The sequence below is a fragment of the Hippoglossus stenolepis genome, chromosome 3, assembly GCF_022539355.2.
Source record: "Hippoglossus stenolepis isolate QCI-W04-F060 chromosome 3, HSTE1.2, whole genome shotgun sequence".
Classification (NCBI taxonomy): Eukaryota; Metazoa; Chordata; class Actinopteri; order Pleuronectiformes; family Pleuronectidae; genus Hippoglossus; species Hippoglossus stenolepis.
The window spans coordinates 17115877-17130952 of NC_061485.1; the positions used below are offsets into that span (position 1 = coordinate 17115877).

Genomic DNA, 15076 nt, shown 5'->3' on the forward strand with positions numbered 1-15076 from the left:
GATCCCCGCTCATTAAAGATTACGTACAATCGCATGGAAAACAGGATGATTGTAAGAGAGATTATTAACACTGTTAAAATAGTTTCAAAAAGCCAAACAACAAGCCAGAGTGGTGTCCTTGCTGTAATGTCCTTGTGTGTGTGTGTGTGCGTGTGTGTGCGTGCAACCAAACCAGCTGATTAATGATCCAGGAGAAAGAACCACACACAAAGGCAAGCAGATACTTTGGGAATCAATTCATCACACTTTATTTTGTGTGACCCCAGCTGATGTAGTGGCTTGAGAGCAGCAGCACAATACACTCTCAGCACAAATCTATGAATGTGGCATAGAACGCGTGCGTACGTACACATACACGCACACACACACACGATAGCCTGAGCAGACGACAAGGCCACAGCTAGGATCTAAAATCAATCATCTCTGCCAGAGCTTTATTGGTAAGTGTAAGGAGAGATTGAGGGAAAGTAAGGAAGGAAGGGAGAAAGGAAAAAGAAAACTACAGAGTTGAGAGTATGCACACATTTTGGGGATACTGTTTAATCGTGAGAAGAGTTTCAAAAATTGCAATAACATTGTTATTTACACTGGATGCAACTGAATAAAAAAAAAGCACCATGCTCCAGTACAAAGGGTGAAGGACGTGTTCAGTGTTTTTCCATGCTATGCTATGTTTGGACATACACTGAGGGTGCTTTATGAAGAGGGCGCTAGTGAGGTCACTAGGCCATCCCCCTAAAGCCTTGAAGGCACTGGTCGAACTGGTCAGCACTTTCTCTTGCTGTAAGAAGCTGCTTTTCGCACCACTGAACCAGAGCCTGCTGCAGCATCTCCACACGGACCCCCTCAAACCTCGCAATCTGGGAGAAGCACATCACATGCATGTTAATACATATACACAGTGCAGGCATGTCGCCAAACTGGATGCTACACAATTTACTTGAGGGGTGAAGGCAGGTAAGACATGTGGAGACTGAGGATTCCAGTTTGAATTCAATGTTTTACCTCCTGTTTAGCAACTCCACAAATGTGATTGAAGTCCATCTCTGCTGCTTTCTTCACCTCCTCCATCTGATGAACATGAAGACCATGAATTCGTCATTATAAACTTGTTCTCAATAAGCCTGCATATATTATGTGTGTATCTAGCATCAGCTTTTTGTCTCAGTGGTCAATCCCCTGACACTGAGTAATATCAGTGGGACGTTACTGACATCTGCTGGTGACAAGAAAGAATGCACATGTGCTCCAGGAGGGATACATGGGCACGGACACTCACAGCAGCCATCTTCACAGGTTTGGCCTTCTCTGCGTTCCTCCTCGCAGTCTCCAACTCGGCCAGTTTACAGGTTCTCCTGAACAGCATTTCCTGCATTGGACAAATGAATCACGTTACACTTGGTAATATTAATCTCATGGTTCACGCCATAGACATACTGTGTATAAAGATGGATAACTCGTCCCCAACTCAACCCATTTTACTAAAATGAAGCTGAAAAATCCCGGACAAGGGTGCCGCCATCTTGTGCTTTTGACATCATTTGGAGTAGCAATAGTGATCGAGGTGTGGTGCCGTAGCATGGAGGTCTTGTGGATACATGTGCTTGACCAAGTCAGTCTCAGCTGTCATCATGACATTTTACCCCGTTCAACTAACTAACTAAAACCAAACTTACTGTAAAAATGAGAGAACGACCTCAATTGACAGAAACCATGACTTATCCATTATTATTATTACCATTATTGTTATTAACATTATTGCTATTACAAACGTATTGAGCACTGTTGAAAACAAAGTTATAAAGTGCTCTATAAAGTCAAAATGAGAAAAGGAATTACAGGTTGGACATGAGATGAAACCACTCACCTTCTCTGCCTCCTGGTAGCGTGACTCCAGGTCGAGGCCGAGCCCGAGAGTGCTCACATTGTTCTCTGCAGTGCTCATCATGTTTTTCTGCCCACACAGCAGAACATTACATGTGGATTATTTGGTAAATCAATGGCCTAATTAAAATGTGATATCAACAACAACAACAACAACAACTTACCTTCATGGATTCAAAGACTTCTGATAATTTCACACAAATCCTGTAAAAAGAGGTGATTGTTGACATTTTTAATCAAATGAATTGAATCTGACTTGTGTTCAGAGGTATTAGCTTTAAGTACATGTGCTATGGGCCTGGGAGTGGGACCAACTCTATTATCATCTCACCTTGAAAAAGCCTGTTTGTCCGGATCCTCCCCAGCTTCCACACAGAGATGCAGAGCAGCAGAGAAGTGCCCACAGGCCACTGCTATTTCTGCAAACAAATATATCATCAAACACACAGAAACAACAGACCGGGAACAGATTGAATTGTTACTGTGATGGGAATGAATATAAATACACTACACAGCCTCGTAAAACAATAGTCATTCAATCTGAATACACAAATAAAACCAGTGAATTAAATCTGATGACCCCTTTGTTCTTACACACTCATTAGTAATGGCTCAGATATAGACTGTACATAAAGATGGACAACACATCTTCACTTCCTGCCACAATCCTGAAGTCAAGCTAAAATATCCCGGGTATGACCGCCACCATCTTTGAGTGTGCGGTCCTGTTAACCAATCGCGAAGTCAGTCTCAGCTGTCAATCTTGATGTTTCACGCCATTTTTGTAGCATCTAATAACTAATTAAATACTAAACTTATCAGAAAAATTAACACTTGAAAAAACAGCAGTGTGATAAGAATTGTCTAATCAACTAACATGGAGGAGGTGGGATTTATGACCTATACTGCAGCACACCACCACTTTGGCCTCACTTCTGAGGAGCAGTCATGTCGTTCTGTAGTTACAGTCTATGGGCTCACACTGCAGCACCAGTACTGCTGAATGTCATGGTTTTAAATGTGTACAGATGTGGAAACGTATGACTTGTGACACACTATCATTTGACTGACTGATGAATCCTCACTGAGTTTCTGGTACATTAATCATTGCTTCTGCTTGATTTAGCCTCAGCACCTGCTGTGGCTTGGATGTGCGTGCAAATGTCTTCTTTGTACTTTTATATGTGAAGCACTTTTCTTACTTTGCTCAGTTAGCACCACATCCAGGAATCTCTGCAGGAAAAACAAAAGTTCAAAAAGTCCAACAGGGCAGTTTGTATCTGATTATGTGAGAAAAGAACGAAGGGAGGAAAACAAATCAAGTAGGAGATTCGCCCACCTCTGCTGCGCTCTTGGTGTAGCCAGTCATAATGAGATTCTGGTCCCGAGCCGCTTGAAAGAACTCATCCACGTCCTGCGGATACAAATCATTACAGCGTTAGAACTTCACATATATGTTTAGAGGCAGTGGGTTCTGTCTGTGCGAGTCCCAGTCGTTACCTTGTGGCCTTCTTTCCTCATCTCTCCCACAGCCTGACTCAGCCGGTTGAAGATGTTCTTCCTCACTCTTTGTCGACCTGGAGGCTGCACACATACGCTCGAATAACTTCAAAGTCAATTTGTTTCAATTAAATCACAGTATAGCATGACTACATAAGACAGATACACAACTAACAAAGGGAAGCTCAGTTAAAATATCTTGTATGAAATTGATGGATATTGTTTCAGTATTAATTGGCCATGAACTTATCCCACCAGTGCTTGCTGAAGTGTTAAAAAGTGTTAAAAAGTGTGAGTACACACTGTCAAAATATCCTCACACCAGTGGTTTCGAATGCAAATGTCCTCCATCCACAGAAATCATAGATGGACATGTATTATCATAGTATTCCTTTGTCACTTCAGAACTGCTACAGCTCGACATACAGCATTCCTGACCTGATGAGGCGGACGCAGTCAAACAGGAAATAAAAGAGTCATCAGCAGGACTTAAATCACGCCCAACGCTGACTCACACACTTTGACTTCAACAAAGCAAAGAATATCCAAATATGTTTTTGAAATGGCCTCTGACCAAATCTCAGAGTGCTGGGCTAACAATGTGTTCATAGCATACGCCTAATTACTTAAAAAACACACTGGTCCCTTGAAAGGAGGGGACTACGTATGAAAATTGTTGCAATTCCTAAACCCTTCCTCCAATTTTGATGTAAATACCCTAAAAGTAAAGCCGAAGGTCTGCACTTTAATAGCATCTCGGTTATTTCATTTCCAATCCATTGTGGTAGCTTACAGGGCCCAAATTATAAAAATTGTGTCGCTTTCCAAATATTTCCGGACCTGTATATATGTAGAATGTGAAGGTAAAGTATTTGTCATATGAATCTCTCCTCTGTCTCTTCTGAGACACAGGCAGTGAAAGTTTAACCATTTACCATCTTTGCCTCTCGTAAAAAAACGATCACGTTGCATTCTCTGTAACATCTTTCTCTTTACTCAGGCTGACCAGAGAGAACGCCTTTTTGTGTCCACTTACATCTGCACTGGTGAGGAAGATCTCCACAGCTTTATTCTTCTTCAGCATGCTGTGTGAAGCAACCTGCCGCAGGAAGGTTTCCAGTGCTTTACAGTACGGCTGCCACTCTCCCAAACCAAGGAAACCTGCAGGAACACATTCAGCACTTTGGCGATGACTCAGAATAGACGCTGAAAGTTTGTTTTTATTTATTTATTTTCCCCTTTATTTGATCAAGTATATTATTGTGCAGAGGTGGTCTTCAGGTGTACTCACCAAGCTGTTTCATAACCTTGGCAGATGCATTCACCTGAGGCTTTGCAGGAATAGGAGGAAACTTGAAGAAAGAAAAGAAAGTATGATTCTATTCAAGCCAGTATTGTTTTTACAAACATTGTTTCATTGTGTGTTTGGCTTAAGGGAGGCTCCTCAATAGGGTTAAGCTTTTTGCAATATGCAGAGCTTATAGTTACAATATGTTCACAATATCAATCTTTCATTTCACTGTATGAACTTCTGCTTCATTTTCAACTGTATCAGTCAAGGAAGAAGAGGAGGAAGCATTTGAAGATAAACAAAGTGCCGAACAAAGCTTGGACAGCATCACGTTTTCAGTGTTTGAAGGAACCATTTTAGTTTGTGATCTTATCCATCACAAAAGCACTGTGTTACAACAACATATGGTTTTAAGTTATCGCTTGTGGTTTTTTAAGAAGCCAATTCCACCATGAAAACAGATAAGATATGTCTTAACAGTAAAAGCAGCCAACAGCTTCACAATCTTCACTGACAGAGCAACTGTCCATCTATGGTTTACAAGTCAAATAAATGATTCAGCACAGATGAAAACTACTCACTATGACCCCCTGTATCCCGGGTACGTCCTCCTGAGAGAACAGGTGGTGCTGCAGCCATTCCAAATCTTCATAGATCCGGTACACATGGTACTCCCCCGTCCCAGAAAGCTGGCACACAGAGACCACCATTTTTTAAAAGCACATAAACTGAATGATCTTTGGGGTATTTGCTGTATTAATTTAGATTCACGCAACAACTAAAGTACATGAATAACTTCTCACCTTTTGAGAAACTATCAGAAAGGTGAGTGTGTCCCCGTCTATCAGCACCTCTGTCACCTTGATGTTATGACCATGGACACTAGGAGCGGATGTCCCTTCTTGCACCTCTTCCTGTGTTAAGAATGTAGCTGTCAATACTATCAATACAACTGGCAGTGAATTCTAGTTAGCATTCAAACTTACAAAACTTCACAACACGCACACTGCCTGGAGTAAAAGGCTGTCACATGATACCCAGAGATAAAAACAACATTTTCAGACACACTTACCATCATTGTCAAAGCCTGAAAGTTTCCTGTCTCCTGTTTTTGGTTTGTAGAAATCTTAAATCTTGATAAAAGTGCAGAAAGTCACAAAGCTCTTTCTGTCTTGTGTCGGCTTTGGAGCGCTTACGTTCCAACTGCTGAGACAGCACAGGATATCCTCCGGGTCAAGGTGCACGCTGAGTCCTGAGAGAAATGGGGTAAAAAAACAGTGCAAAATCTAAAGTGCTGACGCAGGGAAAAGATAAGTAAATGGTGAGTTAGTCAGTAACTCTGTGCCTTCGACACACCCACACAGGGAGAAAAAATGTCTTTAACGTTCCAATCAGTGACTCAGCTGTCGGCCTTACGACATCAGAAAATCTGTAAACAACCACTGAACTCAGAAGCCATCCCATAAAAGACGCAGTATACAGGGCATGGATAAGAATAAACAATTTAATATGGAGACTTTGTTATCAATAAAAGAAAACACATTAAAATGTAACAGTCATACACAGGACAGAGACCTCAGATTACATAGTAGTATTCGTCCTCCTCATTTTCATCCACATCCTCGAATAAAAAATTGAAGCCTGCAGGTCCCTCAAAGCTGGGATGTTCAAATGGACCGTCCTCGTCCTCCCAGTCCTGAGGAAAGGTCCAGCTGAACTGGGGCTCCTCCTCCCCAAAGGGACTTCCATTGAAGTCATGGAAGAAGTCTGAGAAACTGAAGTGTGCATTTGTGTCATCCTCAGCGTCAGTAAACACCTGATTCTCCAGAAACATCTCATGGCCCAGGCTGTCGTAGTGTCTCCTCTTCTCCTTGTTGGAGAGCACGGAGTAGGCTGGAGAAGGGGGAAAACAAAGCTGGTGCTTTAACTTCAGGGAATCTACAATCAGGTACAAGTTCATTAGATACACCAAGTTAAAACAATCAATCGATAGAAAGAATGATAGGTAGATTCCTTTATTGTCATTGTACAGAATACAATGGAATTTGTGGCAATCCACAGGCGCACTCACACATAGTAGACAATGGTTAAAAGGGCACAAACTCTATTAATTTAAGTGCAAGTGTATAAAAAAAAAACGTATAAGACAAACACATAACGTGTAAAAGGGATTGTTATGATGCATTTTTTTCTCAGCTGTCAATCTTGATGTTTCACCCCATTTTTATAGCATCAAATGATGAAAACTGTGAGGTGGACACTTGAACAAACATCTAATAAGAATGTTAGCTAAAGATAAGAACTAACTAAAATGACAGAAATCATCTTTGAGAAAACGTGCACATTGACTTTCTAGTCTGGTCCATGTTCCATTTACTAACATTGAGGCAGGATTTATGACCTATACTGCAGCCAGCCACCAGGCGGCGATCGAGGCACTTTGGCTTCACTTTTGTGTACCTGTCATGTCGTCCATCTTTATGCACAGTTTATGGTGTAATGCAAAAGAATGTAACACAAACTTCAATTGTATCGGTGGTGAATAGACAATGAGAGAATTTTCAGTTTTGGGTGAACTATCCCTGTAAATGAGCCTCGACAGAGTGATACAAGGTTTTCCTTTTGTTTCTAGACACACTGGAACAAATGCCTGCATGTGTTTTAACAACAATCTAATAACCTTGGATTTGTGAGCTGCTATGATTGTATTTATATGTTGTTGTTTGTATTCTATTTCATTTTTTATATAGATATGGACCTTTTGTGTCTGCATTAAAATTTAAATTAGATAATAAGCAGTTGCAGTGCGGCGTGTTTTACCTTCCACAATCTCTCTGAACGTCTTCTCTGCATCTGCACTCTTGCTCTTATCAGGGTGGTACTTTAACGCCAGTTTGCGGAAAGCCTTCTTTATCTGACCGTCGGCTGCTGTTGGCTCCACACTGAGGGTGTCATAGTAACTTCTGTCCTTCTCAGAGGAGGCAGCTGCAGATAAACAGAGCATCAGGACCACGCAGGCTTGAATCCTCCCCTGGTGGTGGTAGACACCTTGCACGGCCATGATGAAGAACAGCCACTACAGACCCTCTCAGAGAAGTTTATCTGGAAGTTTGATGAGGAACTGGCATCACAAACCCTCACAGGTTAGTTTATCTGGACGTTTGATGAAGAACAGCCACTACAAACCCTCACATAGTAGTTTATCTAGAAGTTTGATGAGGAACAGCCACCACAAACCCTCACAGAGTAGTTTATCTGGAAGTTTGATGAAGAACAGCCACTACAGACCCTCACATAGTAGTTTATCTGGAAGTTTGATGAAGAACAGCCACTACAGACCCTCACATAGTAGTTTATGTGGAAGTGTGATGAAGAACCGCCACTACAGACCCTCACATAGTAGTTTATCTGGAAGTTTGATGAAGAACAGACACTACAGACCCTCACATAGTAGTTTATGTGGAAGTGTGATGAAGAACAGACACTACAGACCCTCACATAGTAGTTTGTAGTGTGAAACAGACACTACAGACCTCATAGTAGTTTATGTGGAAGTGTGATGAAGAACAGACACTACAGACCCTCACATAGTAGTTTATGTGGAAGTGTGATGAAGAACAGACACTACAGACCCTCACATAGTAGTTTATGTGGAAGTGTGATGAAGAACAGCCACTACAGACCCTCACATAGTAGTTTATGTGGAAGTGTGATGAAGAACAGACACTACAGACCCTCACATAGTAGTTTATGTGGAAGTGTGATGAAGAACAGTACACTACAGACCCTCACATAGTAGTTTATGTGGAAGTGTGATGAAGAACAGACACTACAGACCCTCACATAGTAGTTTATGTGGAAGTGTGATGAGACTAGTAGTTGTGATGAAGAACAGACACTACAGACCCTCACATAGTAGTTTATGTGGAAGTGTGATGAAGAACAGCCACTACAGACCTCACATAGTAGTTTATGTGGAAGTGTGATGAAGAACAGACACTACAGACCCTCACATAGTAGTTTATGTGGAAGTGTGATGAAGAACAGCCACTTCAGACCCTCAAGTTATTGGAAGTGTGATGAAGAACAGACACTACAGACCCTCACATAGTAGTTTATGTGGAAGTGTGATGAAGAACAGCCACTACAGACCCTCACATAGTAGTTTATGTGGAAGTGTGATGAAGAACAGACACTACAGACCCTCACATAGTAGTTTATGTGGAAGTGTGATGAAGAACAGACACTACAGACCCTCACATAGTAGTTTATGTGGAAGTGTGATGAAGAACAGACACTACAGACCCTCACATAGTAGTTTATGTGGAAGTGTGATGAAGAACAGACACTACAGACCCTCACATAGTAGTTTATGTGGAAGTGTGATGAAGAACAGACACTACAGACCCTCACATAGTAGTTGAAGTGTGATGAAGAACACGTACCATAGTAGTTTAAAGAACAGACCCCCCAATAGTAGTTTATGGGAAGTGGATGAAGAACAGCCACTTCAGACCCTCACATAGTAGTTTATGAAGTGTGATGAAGAACAGACACTACAGACCCTCACATAGTAGTTTATGTGGAAGTGTGATGAAGAACAGCCACTACAGACCGTCACATAGTAGTTTATGTGGAAGTGTGATGAAGAACAGACACTACAGACCCTCACATAGTAGTTTATGTGGAAGTGTGATGAAGAACAGCCACCACAAACCCGCACATAGTAGTTTATCTAGAAGTTTCCCCAGGTTTATCCCCACACCTATGACTGCCTGCTGGCTTCTCCACACGCCAGCACCAACAACACCCACCGGGGCTGAAGGCTTTGAAACCCACAGGTGCACTTATCTTAGGATGTTACGCACATTTTCAGCCAAACTACGTAGAAAAAAAGCGTCAATGTGACCTCGTCTGTAGCTAATCTCAGCGTCAACTCACCGTGTCGCGGCCGCCAGTGCTGCTACTGCGCCCACGTGAACGTCAAAAGTATTTCCTCATAAACAAGAAAATGAAACCCAACTTCATACACACTTCCTTAATTCGCTACTTTCGCCGCAAGATGGCAGGAGAACAACTCGGGGGAAAAGCGAAAGAAGAAGAGCGCGTTCTTCTTCGTCGGTGGTGAGAGGTAGATGAGGAAATGTGGTAAACACATAGGGTAAACATCACCGGGGGGGGGGCCCGACATTAATAACACGGGCCTGGTTTGATGTCGTAGGCAGAAATATCTGTCGACACTTCAGTGAATCGGAACGAGGTGTTCCGTCGCTCGGCTGGATCCTGCTCCTGGTTTCTGTTGGTGAGACAACGTTAGCATTTAGCCAGCGAGCTAAGTCACCTTTGCTAGCTGGTGTTAGCTAAGCTCCAGAGTCCGACGGGCGATTATTTAGGAGCATGGTACAACAATGTGGGCTTAAGTTCCCCTCAGTCAACGCGTGTGTGCATTTTAAATGTCATGCGTTGTGAATATTATAGTTATTTTATCAAAACATTGCCTGCTGTTTGTTCTCCGCTAACAACAACATCAGCAGCTGTTGTCACACGTAAACACTGTGACCCTGTACGTTTCATGTTTAACGTAACGTCGCTGGCATCTGTCATATCTGTCATGTATTTCACTAACATGTGTTTCACCTTGGCTTTGTGTTTTTGTTTCTCCTGCAGGACATTGAATTGCAGATTTCACTACCACAAGGATAAAAACATGCATGATTTCTCTGCCTGTGTGTGTGAATGTTTCCCAGGTCACGTCAGCCCCCTTCAGACACATGAGTGCTACTTTCTCCTCGAGCTGGGCCGAGCAACATGCCTGACCGGGACAGCTCCTACCGGTCAGGTGGTGGTGGTAGTCTAAGTGAGGAAGGGTCCGGTCTGCCAGGGGGCTCTGGAGAGGGCAGAGGGGGCTCAGGAGGAAGCATTGGAAGCAACGTCTCTGGTTCTGGGAGCATGGGGGGTGGAGGCGCGCTTGGAAACGGTTGTGGGAACGGGGCAGGTGGAGGCCAAGGTGCAGGCCTGGCGGATGGTGTCTGCAGGGACTTCATACGCAATGTCTGCAAGAGGGGGAAACGCTGCCGCTTCAAACACCCAGACTTCAATGAGGTACCAGACCTGGGAGTTCAGAAGAATGAGTTCATCTTTTGTCATGACCACCAGAATAAGGAGTGTATGCGCGCCAACTGCCGCTTTGTCCATGGATCTAAAGAGGACGAGGACTATTACAAGAAATCAGGAGAGCTGCCTCTCAGGCTAAGAGGAAAAGTCGCAGCACGACTGGGCCTGTCCCCCATGGATCTCCCCCATAGCCGTGGGGAGGTCCCTATCTGCAGGGACTTCCTGACTGGAGAGTGCCAGAGGGGCAACAAATGTAAATTTCGCCATGTCAAAAAAGACTATGAATATGAGACTTCCAGGGTTGGAGTGGGGGGTGTTATGGGGCCAGGTGTCAGTGGAATGGTGACTGCAGGGGGAGGGATAGGTGTTGGAGGAGGAGTCACCTGCGGAGGAATGCAAGGACTTGTGGGAGGCGGAGGTGTGAGTAACATGATGGGGATAGGATGTCCCAGCTTGGGGGGTTGCAGAGACCCAGGTATCTCAGGAGTTGGGGGAGTAGGTGTAGGTGGGATGAGTGGTTGTCTGTCGATAACTTCCGCAGGACAGCGGCGGTATGACAGGGGTACATGCTCGTTGTATGATCCTCTGCTTGAGAATGGGCTGTTTGACGCTGGCTCCCTGGAGGCTTCAATGGACCACACTGCTCTTCAGCTGAAGAGGCGGCGGTTGGAGGGGCTGCGCCTGGCAGACGGGACCATAGGTGGACACTATGAGCTGGGGATCCAAGCCGCCTTGCCGCCACGTCCTCTTGAGTACAGGTTCCTGGAGGAAGAAAACTTGTTGCTGAGGAAGAGAGTGGAAGACTTAAAGAAGCAGGTTAGAATGACAGATGAATAAACCAGCATTATTCAGACCTTGGACAAAATGAAATGTGTAGCTCTCTTATACAGCATTTCCCACATCAATAGCAGCTTATGTACTGAAATATTTGTACAGCAGTCAGATGTAAACATGTTTGTATTTATAAAAATACTTTTGGACGGTATTTTCTTGTAGGATTTATCTTTTTTTAACATCTAATACAGTGTGTTGCTTAATAATAGGCTTATTTAACTGTATGATGTCTTAGTAGTAGATCAAATGTTAACTGATACTTTAAACACCGTATGTTGTTAAGTAATTAAGTCCATTAAACATTAGTTTGTGACCTAATAATAATACATGAAAATGTATGTTTTTCCTGAATATTACAAACTTTTAATGACATAAGAAAACACTGATTGCTGAAATAGGGCAGCGTCAGTCACTTCTTCAATAACAAAGTGTAAGAATGTAAACAAACTGCTTTTGAGAACTGGAAGAAAGTTTTAATGATAGACAAAACAAAATTTAACGTAGTGGTTGGAGAGTTGTTGTGCAGAGATGGCAGCTGAAAGATCATTGTTGTAATGAATTGTATGTAATATATTCAAACTTAAGAGAGGAGATGTTGAGTTTGGATGATGTTTGTCTACTCTGGAGTTTGTGCCTGGAAGATGATCAACTATGTTTTAATCAGAGATGAGCATCACCTTACTTCATAGAGACACTTTTCCCCCTTCTGATGGATTTATGTTGGAGTAGTAATCAGCCTTAACAAGCTATTTCACACCTGTTTAAGTTCAAGAAACAGCTAAGTTGCAGAGGTGAATATATTTCCACACTCACAAAAGGAATAAAAGACTGTTGGAAACTGGAGGGGGGAAAAAACAAACAAAACATGGCGGTGGACTGTCAATTCTTTAAAAAGGTTTCGAAATGATGGCTGCCTGTCAAATTATTTTTTTTTCTCTGCTAACCCATCTCTTGTGTGTTTCTCAGGTTTCAAATCTCATCGCCACAAATGAGGTTCTTCTGGATCAGAACGCCCAGTTCCGGAACCAGGCCAAGGTGATGACGCTCTCCTCCACTCCTGTACCCACTGAGCAGTCTTTGGTTCCCCCTGTGGGTTCAGTGAGTTCCTACAATCACAGCATTGCTCAGACTCACACCACCCTGAGCAGCGCTGGGATGCAGCCTCGGCCTGTCACACAGCAGGACCTGGTGGCTTCCACCGGGGTCCCTGCAGTGTCCCAAACCAATTCAGCCCAACCTACAGCTCCTCTACCCCACCTCAACGCCGACATCACCCCCCTCGCGGCTGCCCTTGCACAGACCATTGCCCAAGGAATGGCACCGCCTGTTTCCATGGCTCCGGTGGCTGTATCTGTGGCACCAGTGGCCGTGTCTATGTCTATGACGCAGCCTCTGCCCTGCATTACCATGAGTCATGCCACCAGCCCGATGGTGTCGTATCCCATCGTAAGTCAAAGCATGAGGATCACCACTCTCCCTCACTAACTGGTTTATGGACAAGACTGCAATACACACAAGTCAGACTGTAGCATGAGGATTTTTATCACAGAAGTTCAAGACTAATGACAGAACAGTGAAAAGAAAAGGTTCCGCTTTTCTCCACCAGAGGACAGGATAAAGACTTCCCTGTTCAGCCTCCCTCACTCTGTCCTATGGCACTGCAGGGACATGTTTCATACAGACTGACTGACCTGTGAACTCTGGCATGAGTCGGTGTAAAGGAATTTTTTTTTTTTCAAACATAGGCACTTAACATGTGAGGTTATCCATAGTGTTTGAAGCATTTCTGCAAGACTGCTCTGCCATCCATGGAGACTTTCCAATTAGTTTGTGTCCATATTTTTGTGGTTTGCTCTTGTACAAATTAAGTTTGGTACTTTGCAAATAAAAAAAAAAGACAAAAATGAATCTTGTGATATCTCTCCCTTGTTTACGGCTGACTTGTTCTGTTCACAGTGATATAAACACGGACAAGTGAAGTCATGCTGAGACAGATTTGTAGTGGTAAATGCTCACGTTAGCGTCCCATGGCTTGAGCTGTTTGGGTGGGGTCACATTGTGTAAACTTGAATATAATCACCTGTCTCTACAGTAGCTTCACATCCGTGTGACTCTTCAAACAAGTGGAGCATTTGGTGTTTGTCTGTCACAAGCACTGGGAATCATTTCGTCCTGCAGGAGCCTGTGTGCTCACACCGGATTAAGGGACTGAGGAGAGTGCACAGTCTGCTGTTTTAAAGTCGACTGAGGCAGCAGAAAAATATTGACCAAGCAGTAGCTATATGTCTATATCACAGTATTTTCTCATCCGAATAAAGCTGTTCTGCGCACCACCAGACAGGTAAATGTACTTTTTGATAGACAATGACATTCACATTTGAAGTTGAAAGTTCTTAAATTGCAGTGTGAACGCTGTAGTGCTTTGTTGAATCATGTTGAAAATGCATGAAAGCTTTGCTTGAGACAGCTGAGCATGAATTGAATTTGCAGAACTTAAGAAAATATGGTTGCTGGCTTGCGTCAATAAGCACACTGTGAAAGAGCACACTTTTTTTTTTCAAAAATTATCCACAAATTGTGTATGTGAAGTGAAAGATGTGGGAGAGAAAAGAAGTACAAATATTTGTTGAAAAGCAGAGCAGGTGATTCCTTATTAAAACAAAATATGAGAGAAAAAAGCATAAAATTTAATCTACAATTATTTCAAAAACAGTTTAAGATATCAAAAAAGTTGAATAATATTTAAGGGGGTTTTGGGACTTTTAAAAGTGACTTTGCGTTTTTACCACAAAGTATGAAGAAGAATACATTTAAAGGAGCAGAGTAAAATATTTTATTGCAAAAAATGTGAAATGCTCCAGTTTTCCCACTGTGAGAAGTGTTGGTCACCCTGCCATGGCTACCTGAGGGGGAGTTTGCAGCCCTCTCCATGTGTTTGTTTCTTTGTCTGCAGGATCATGCAAAAACTGCAGAAGAAACTCCCACGGAACTTGGTGGAAGGACGTGTCGAGCACCAAGAAAGAACCAATTCAAGTTTGACAAGGATCCAGGAGTTTTTTGTATCACTTTCGTAACAGAGAAAGATAAGATTTCTTGATGCCGTTTTTACTAATTTGGGGTTTTGAGTTGAACACTTTCCACAGTCATTTTGAATGAGTGAAAGATCACAGCAGAAGTTGCTCTGAACAACATTTTGATGGTATGGTGTGGTAGAAGTAGGTTATGTATGGGGGAGTTTGCAGAGGACAGGGTTAGAAATGTTCAGGAGCAAATGTATTTCTTGCAGAGAATGCATGATGAATCCACATGATGAATCCACATGATGAATGCTTAGTTAAACAACATCCAGCCTATAAAACCCCCTCGCAGTGGAACATCAGAGTACAGTCATGCTGCAGTGTATCGTCTCAGGTTATTGGATGACTTGCCTCAGCAGTGAAAGAGTCAAAGATG

The 15076-nt window shown here is 42.9% G+C and overlaps 2 protein-coding genes across 3 annotated transcripts; one reads left to right on the plus strand and one right to left on the minus strand.

The window, feature by feature from the left end:
- Nucleotides 1-221: 221 nt before the first annotated feature.
- Nucleotides 222-9721, minus strand: si:dkey-28n18.9 (sorting nexin-32). Its single transcript, XM_035150795.2, has 15 exons — nucleotides 9617-9721; nucleotides 5748-5927; nucleotides 5479-5589; nucleotides 5257-5364; nucleotides 4676-4736; nucleotides 4421-4545; nucleotides 3385-3468; nucleotides 3224-3298; nucleotides 3087-3117; nucleotides 2216-2303; nucleotides 2049-2088; nucleotides 1868-1954; nucleotides 1280-1369; nucleotides 1006-1071; nucleotides 222-860 (listed from the first exon to the last, which is right to left on the minus strand). The coding sequence occupies exons 2-15, from the start codon at nucleotides 5751-5753 to the stop codon at nucleotides 723-725; spliced, it is 1110 nt and encodes a 369-aa protein (XP_035006686.1). The 5' UTR covers nucleotides 5754-5927; nucleotides 9617-9721; the 3' UTR covers nucleotides 222-722.
- A 90-nt stretch (nucleotides 9722-9811) lies between these two features.
- Nucleotides 9812-13531, plus strand: zc3h10 (zinc finger CCCH-type containing 10). 2 transcript variants are annotated; one of them, XM_035150774.2, is made up of 3 exons: nucleotides 9812-9977; nucleotides 10343-11605; nucleotides 12590-13531. In XM_035150774.2, the coding sequence occupies exons 2-3, from the start codon at nucleotides 10484-10486 to the stop codon at nucleotides 13106-13108; spliced, it is 1641 nt and encodes a 546-aa protein (XP_035006665.1). In that variant the 5' UTR covers nucleotides 9812-9977; nucleotides 10343-10483; the 3' UTR covers nucleotides 13109-13531. The 2 variants fall into 2 exon arrangements, with proteins under 2 accessions (XP_035006665.1, XP_035006674.1); XM_035150783.2 differs by having other exon boundaries at nucleotides 10423-11605.
- The last annotated feature ends 1545 nt before the right edge of the window (nucleotides 13532-15076 follow it).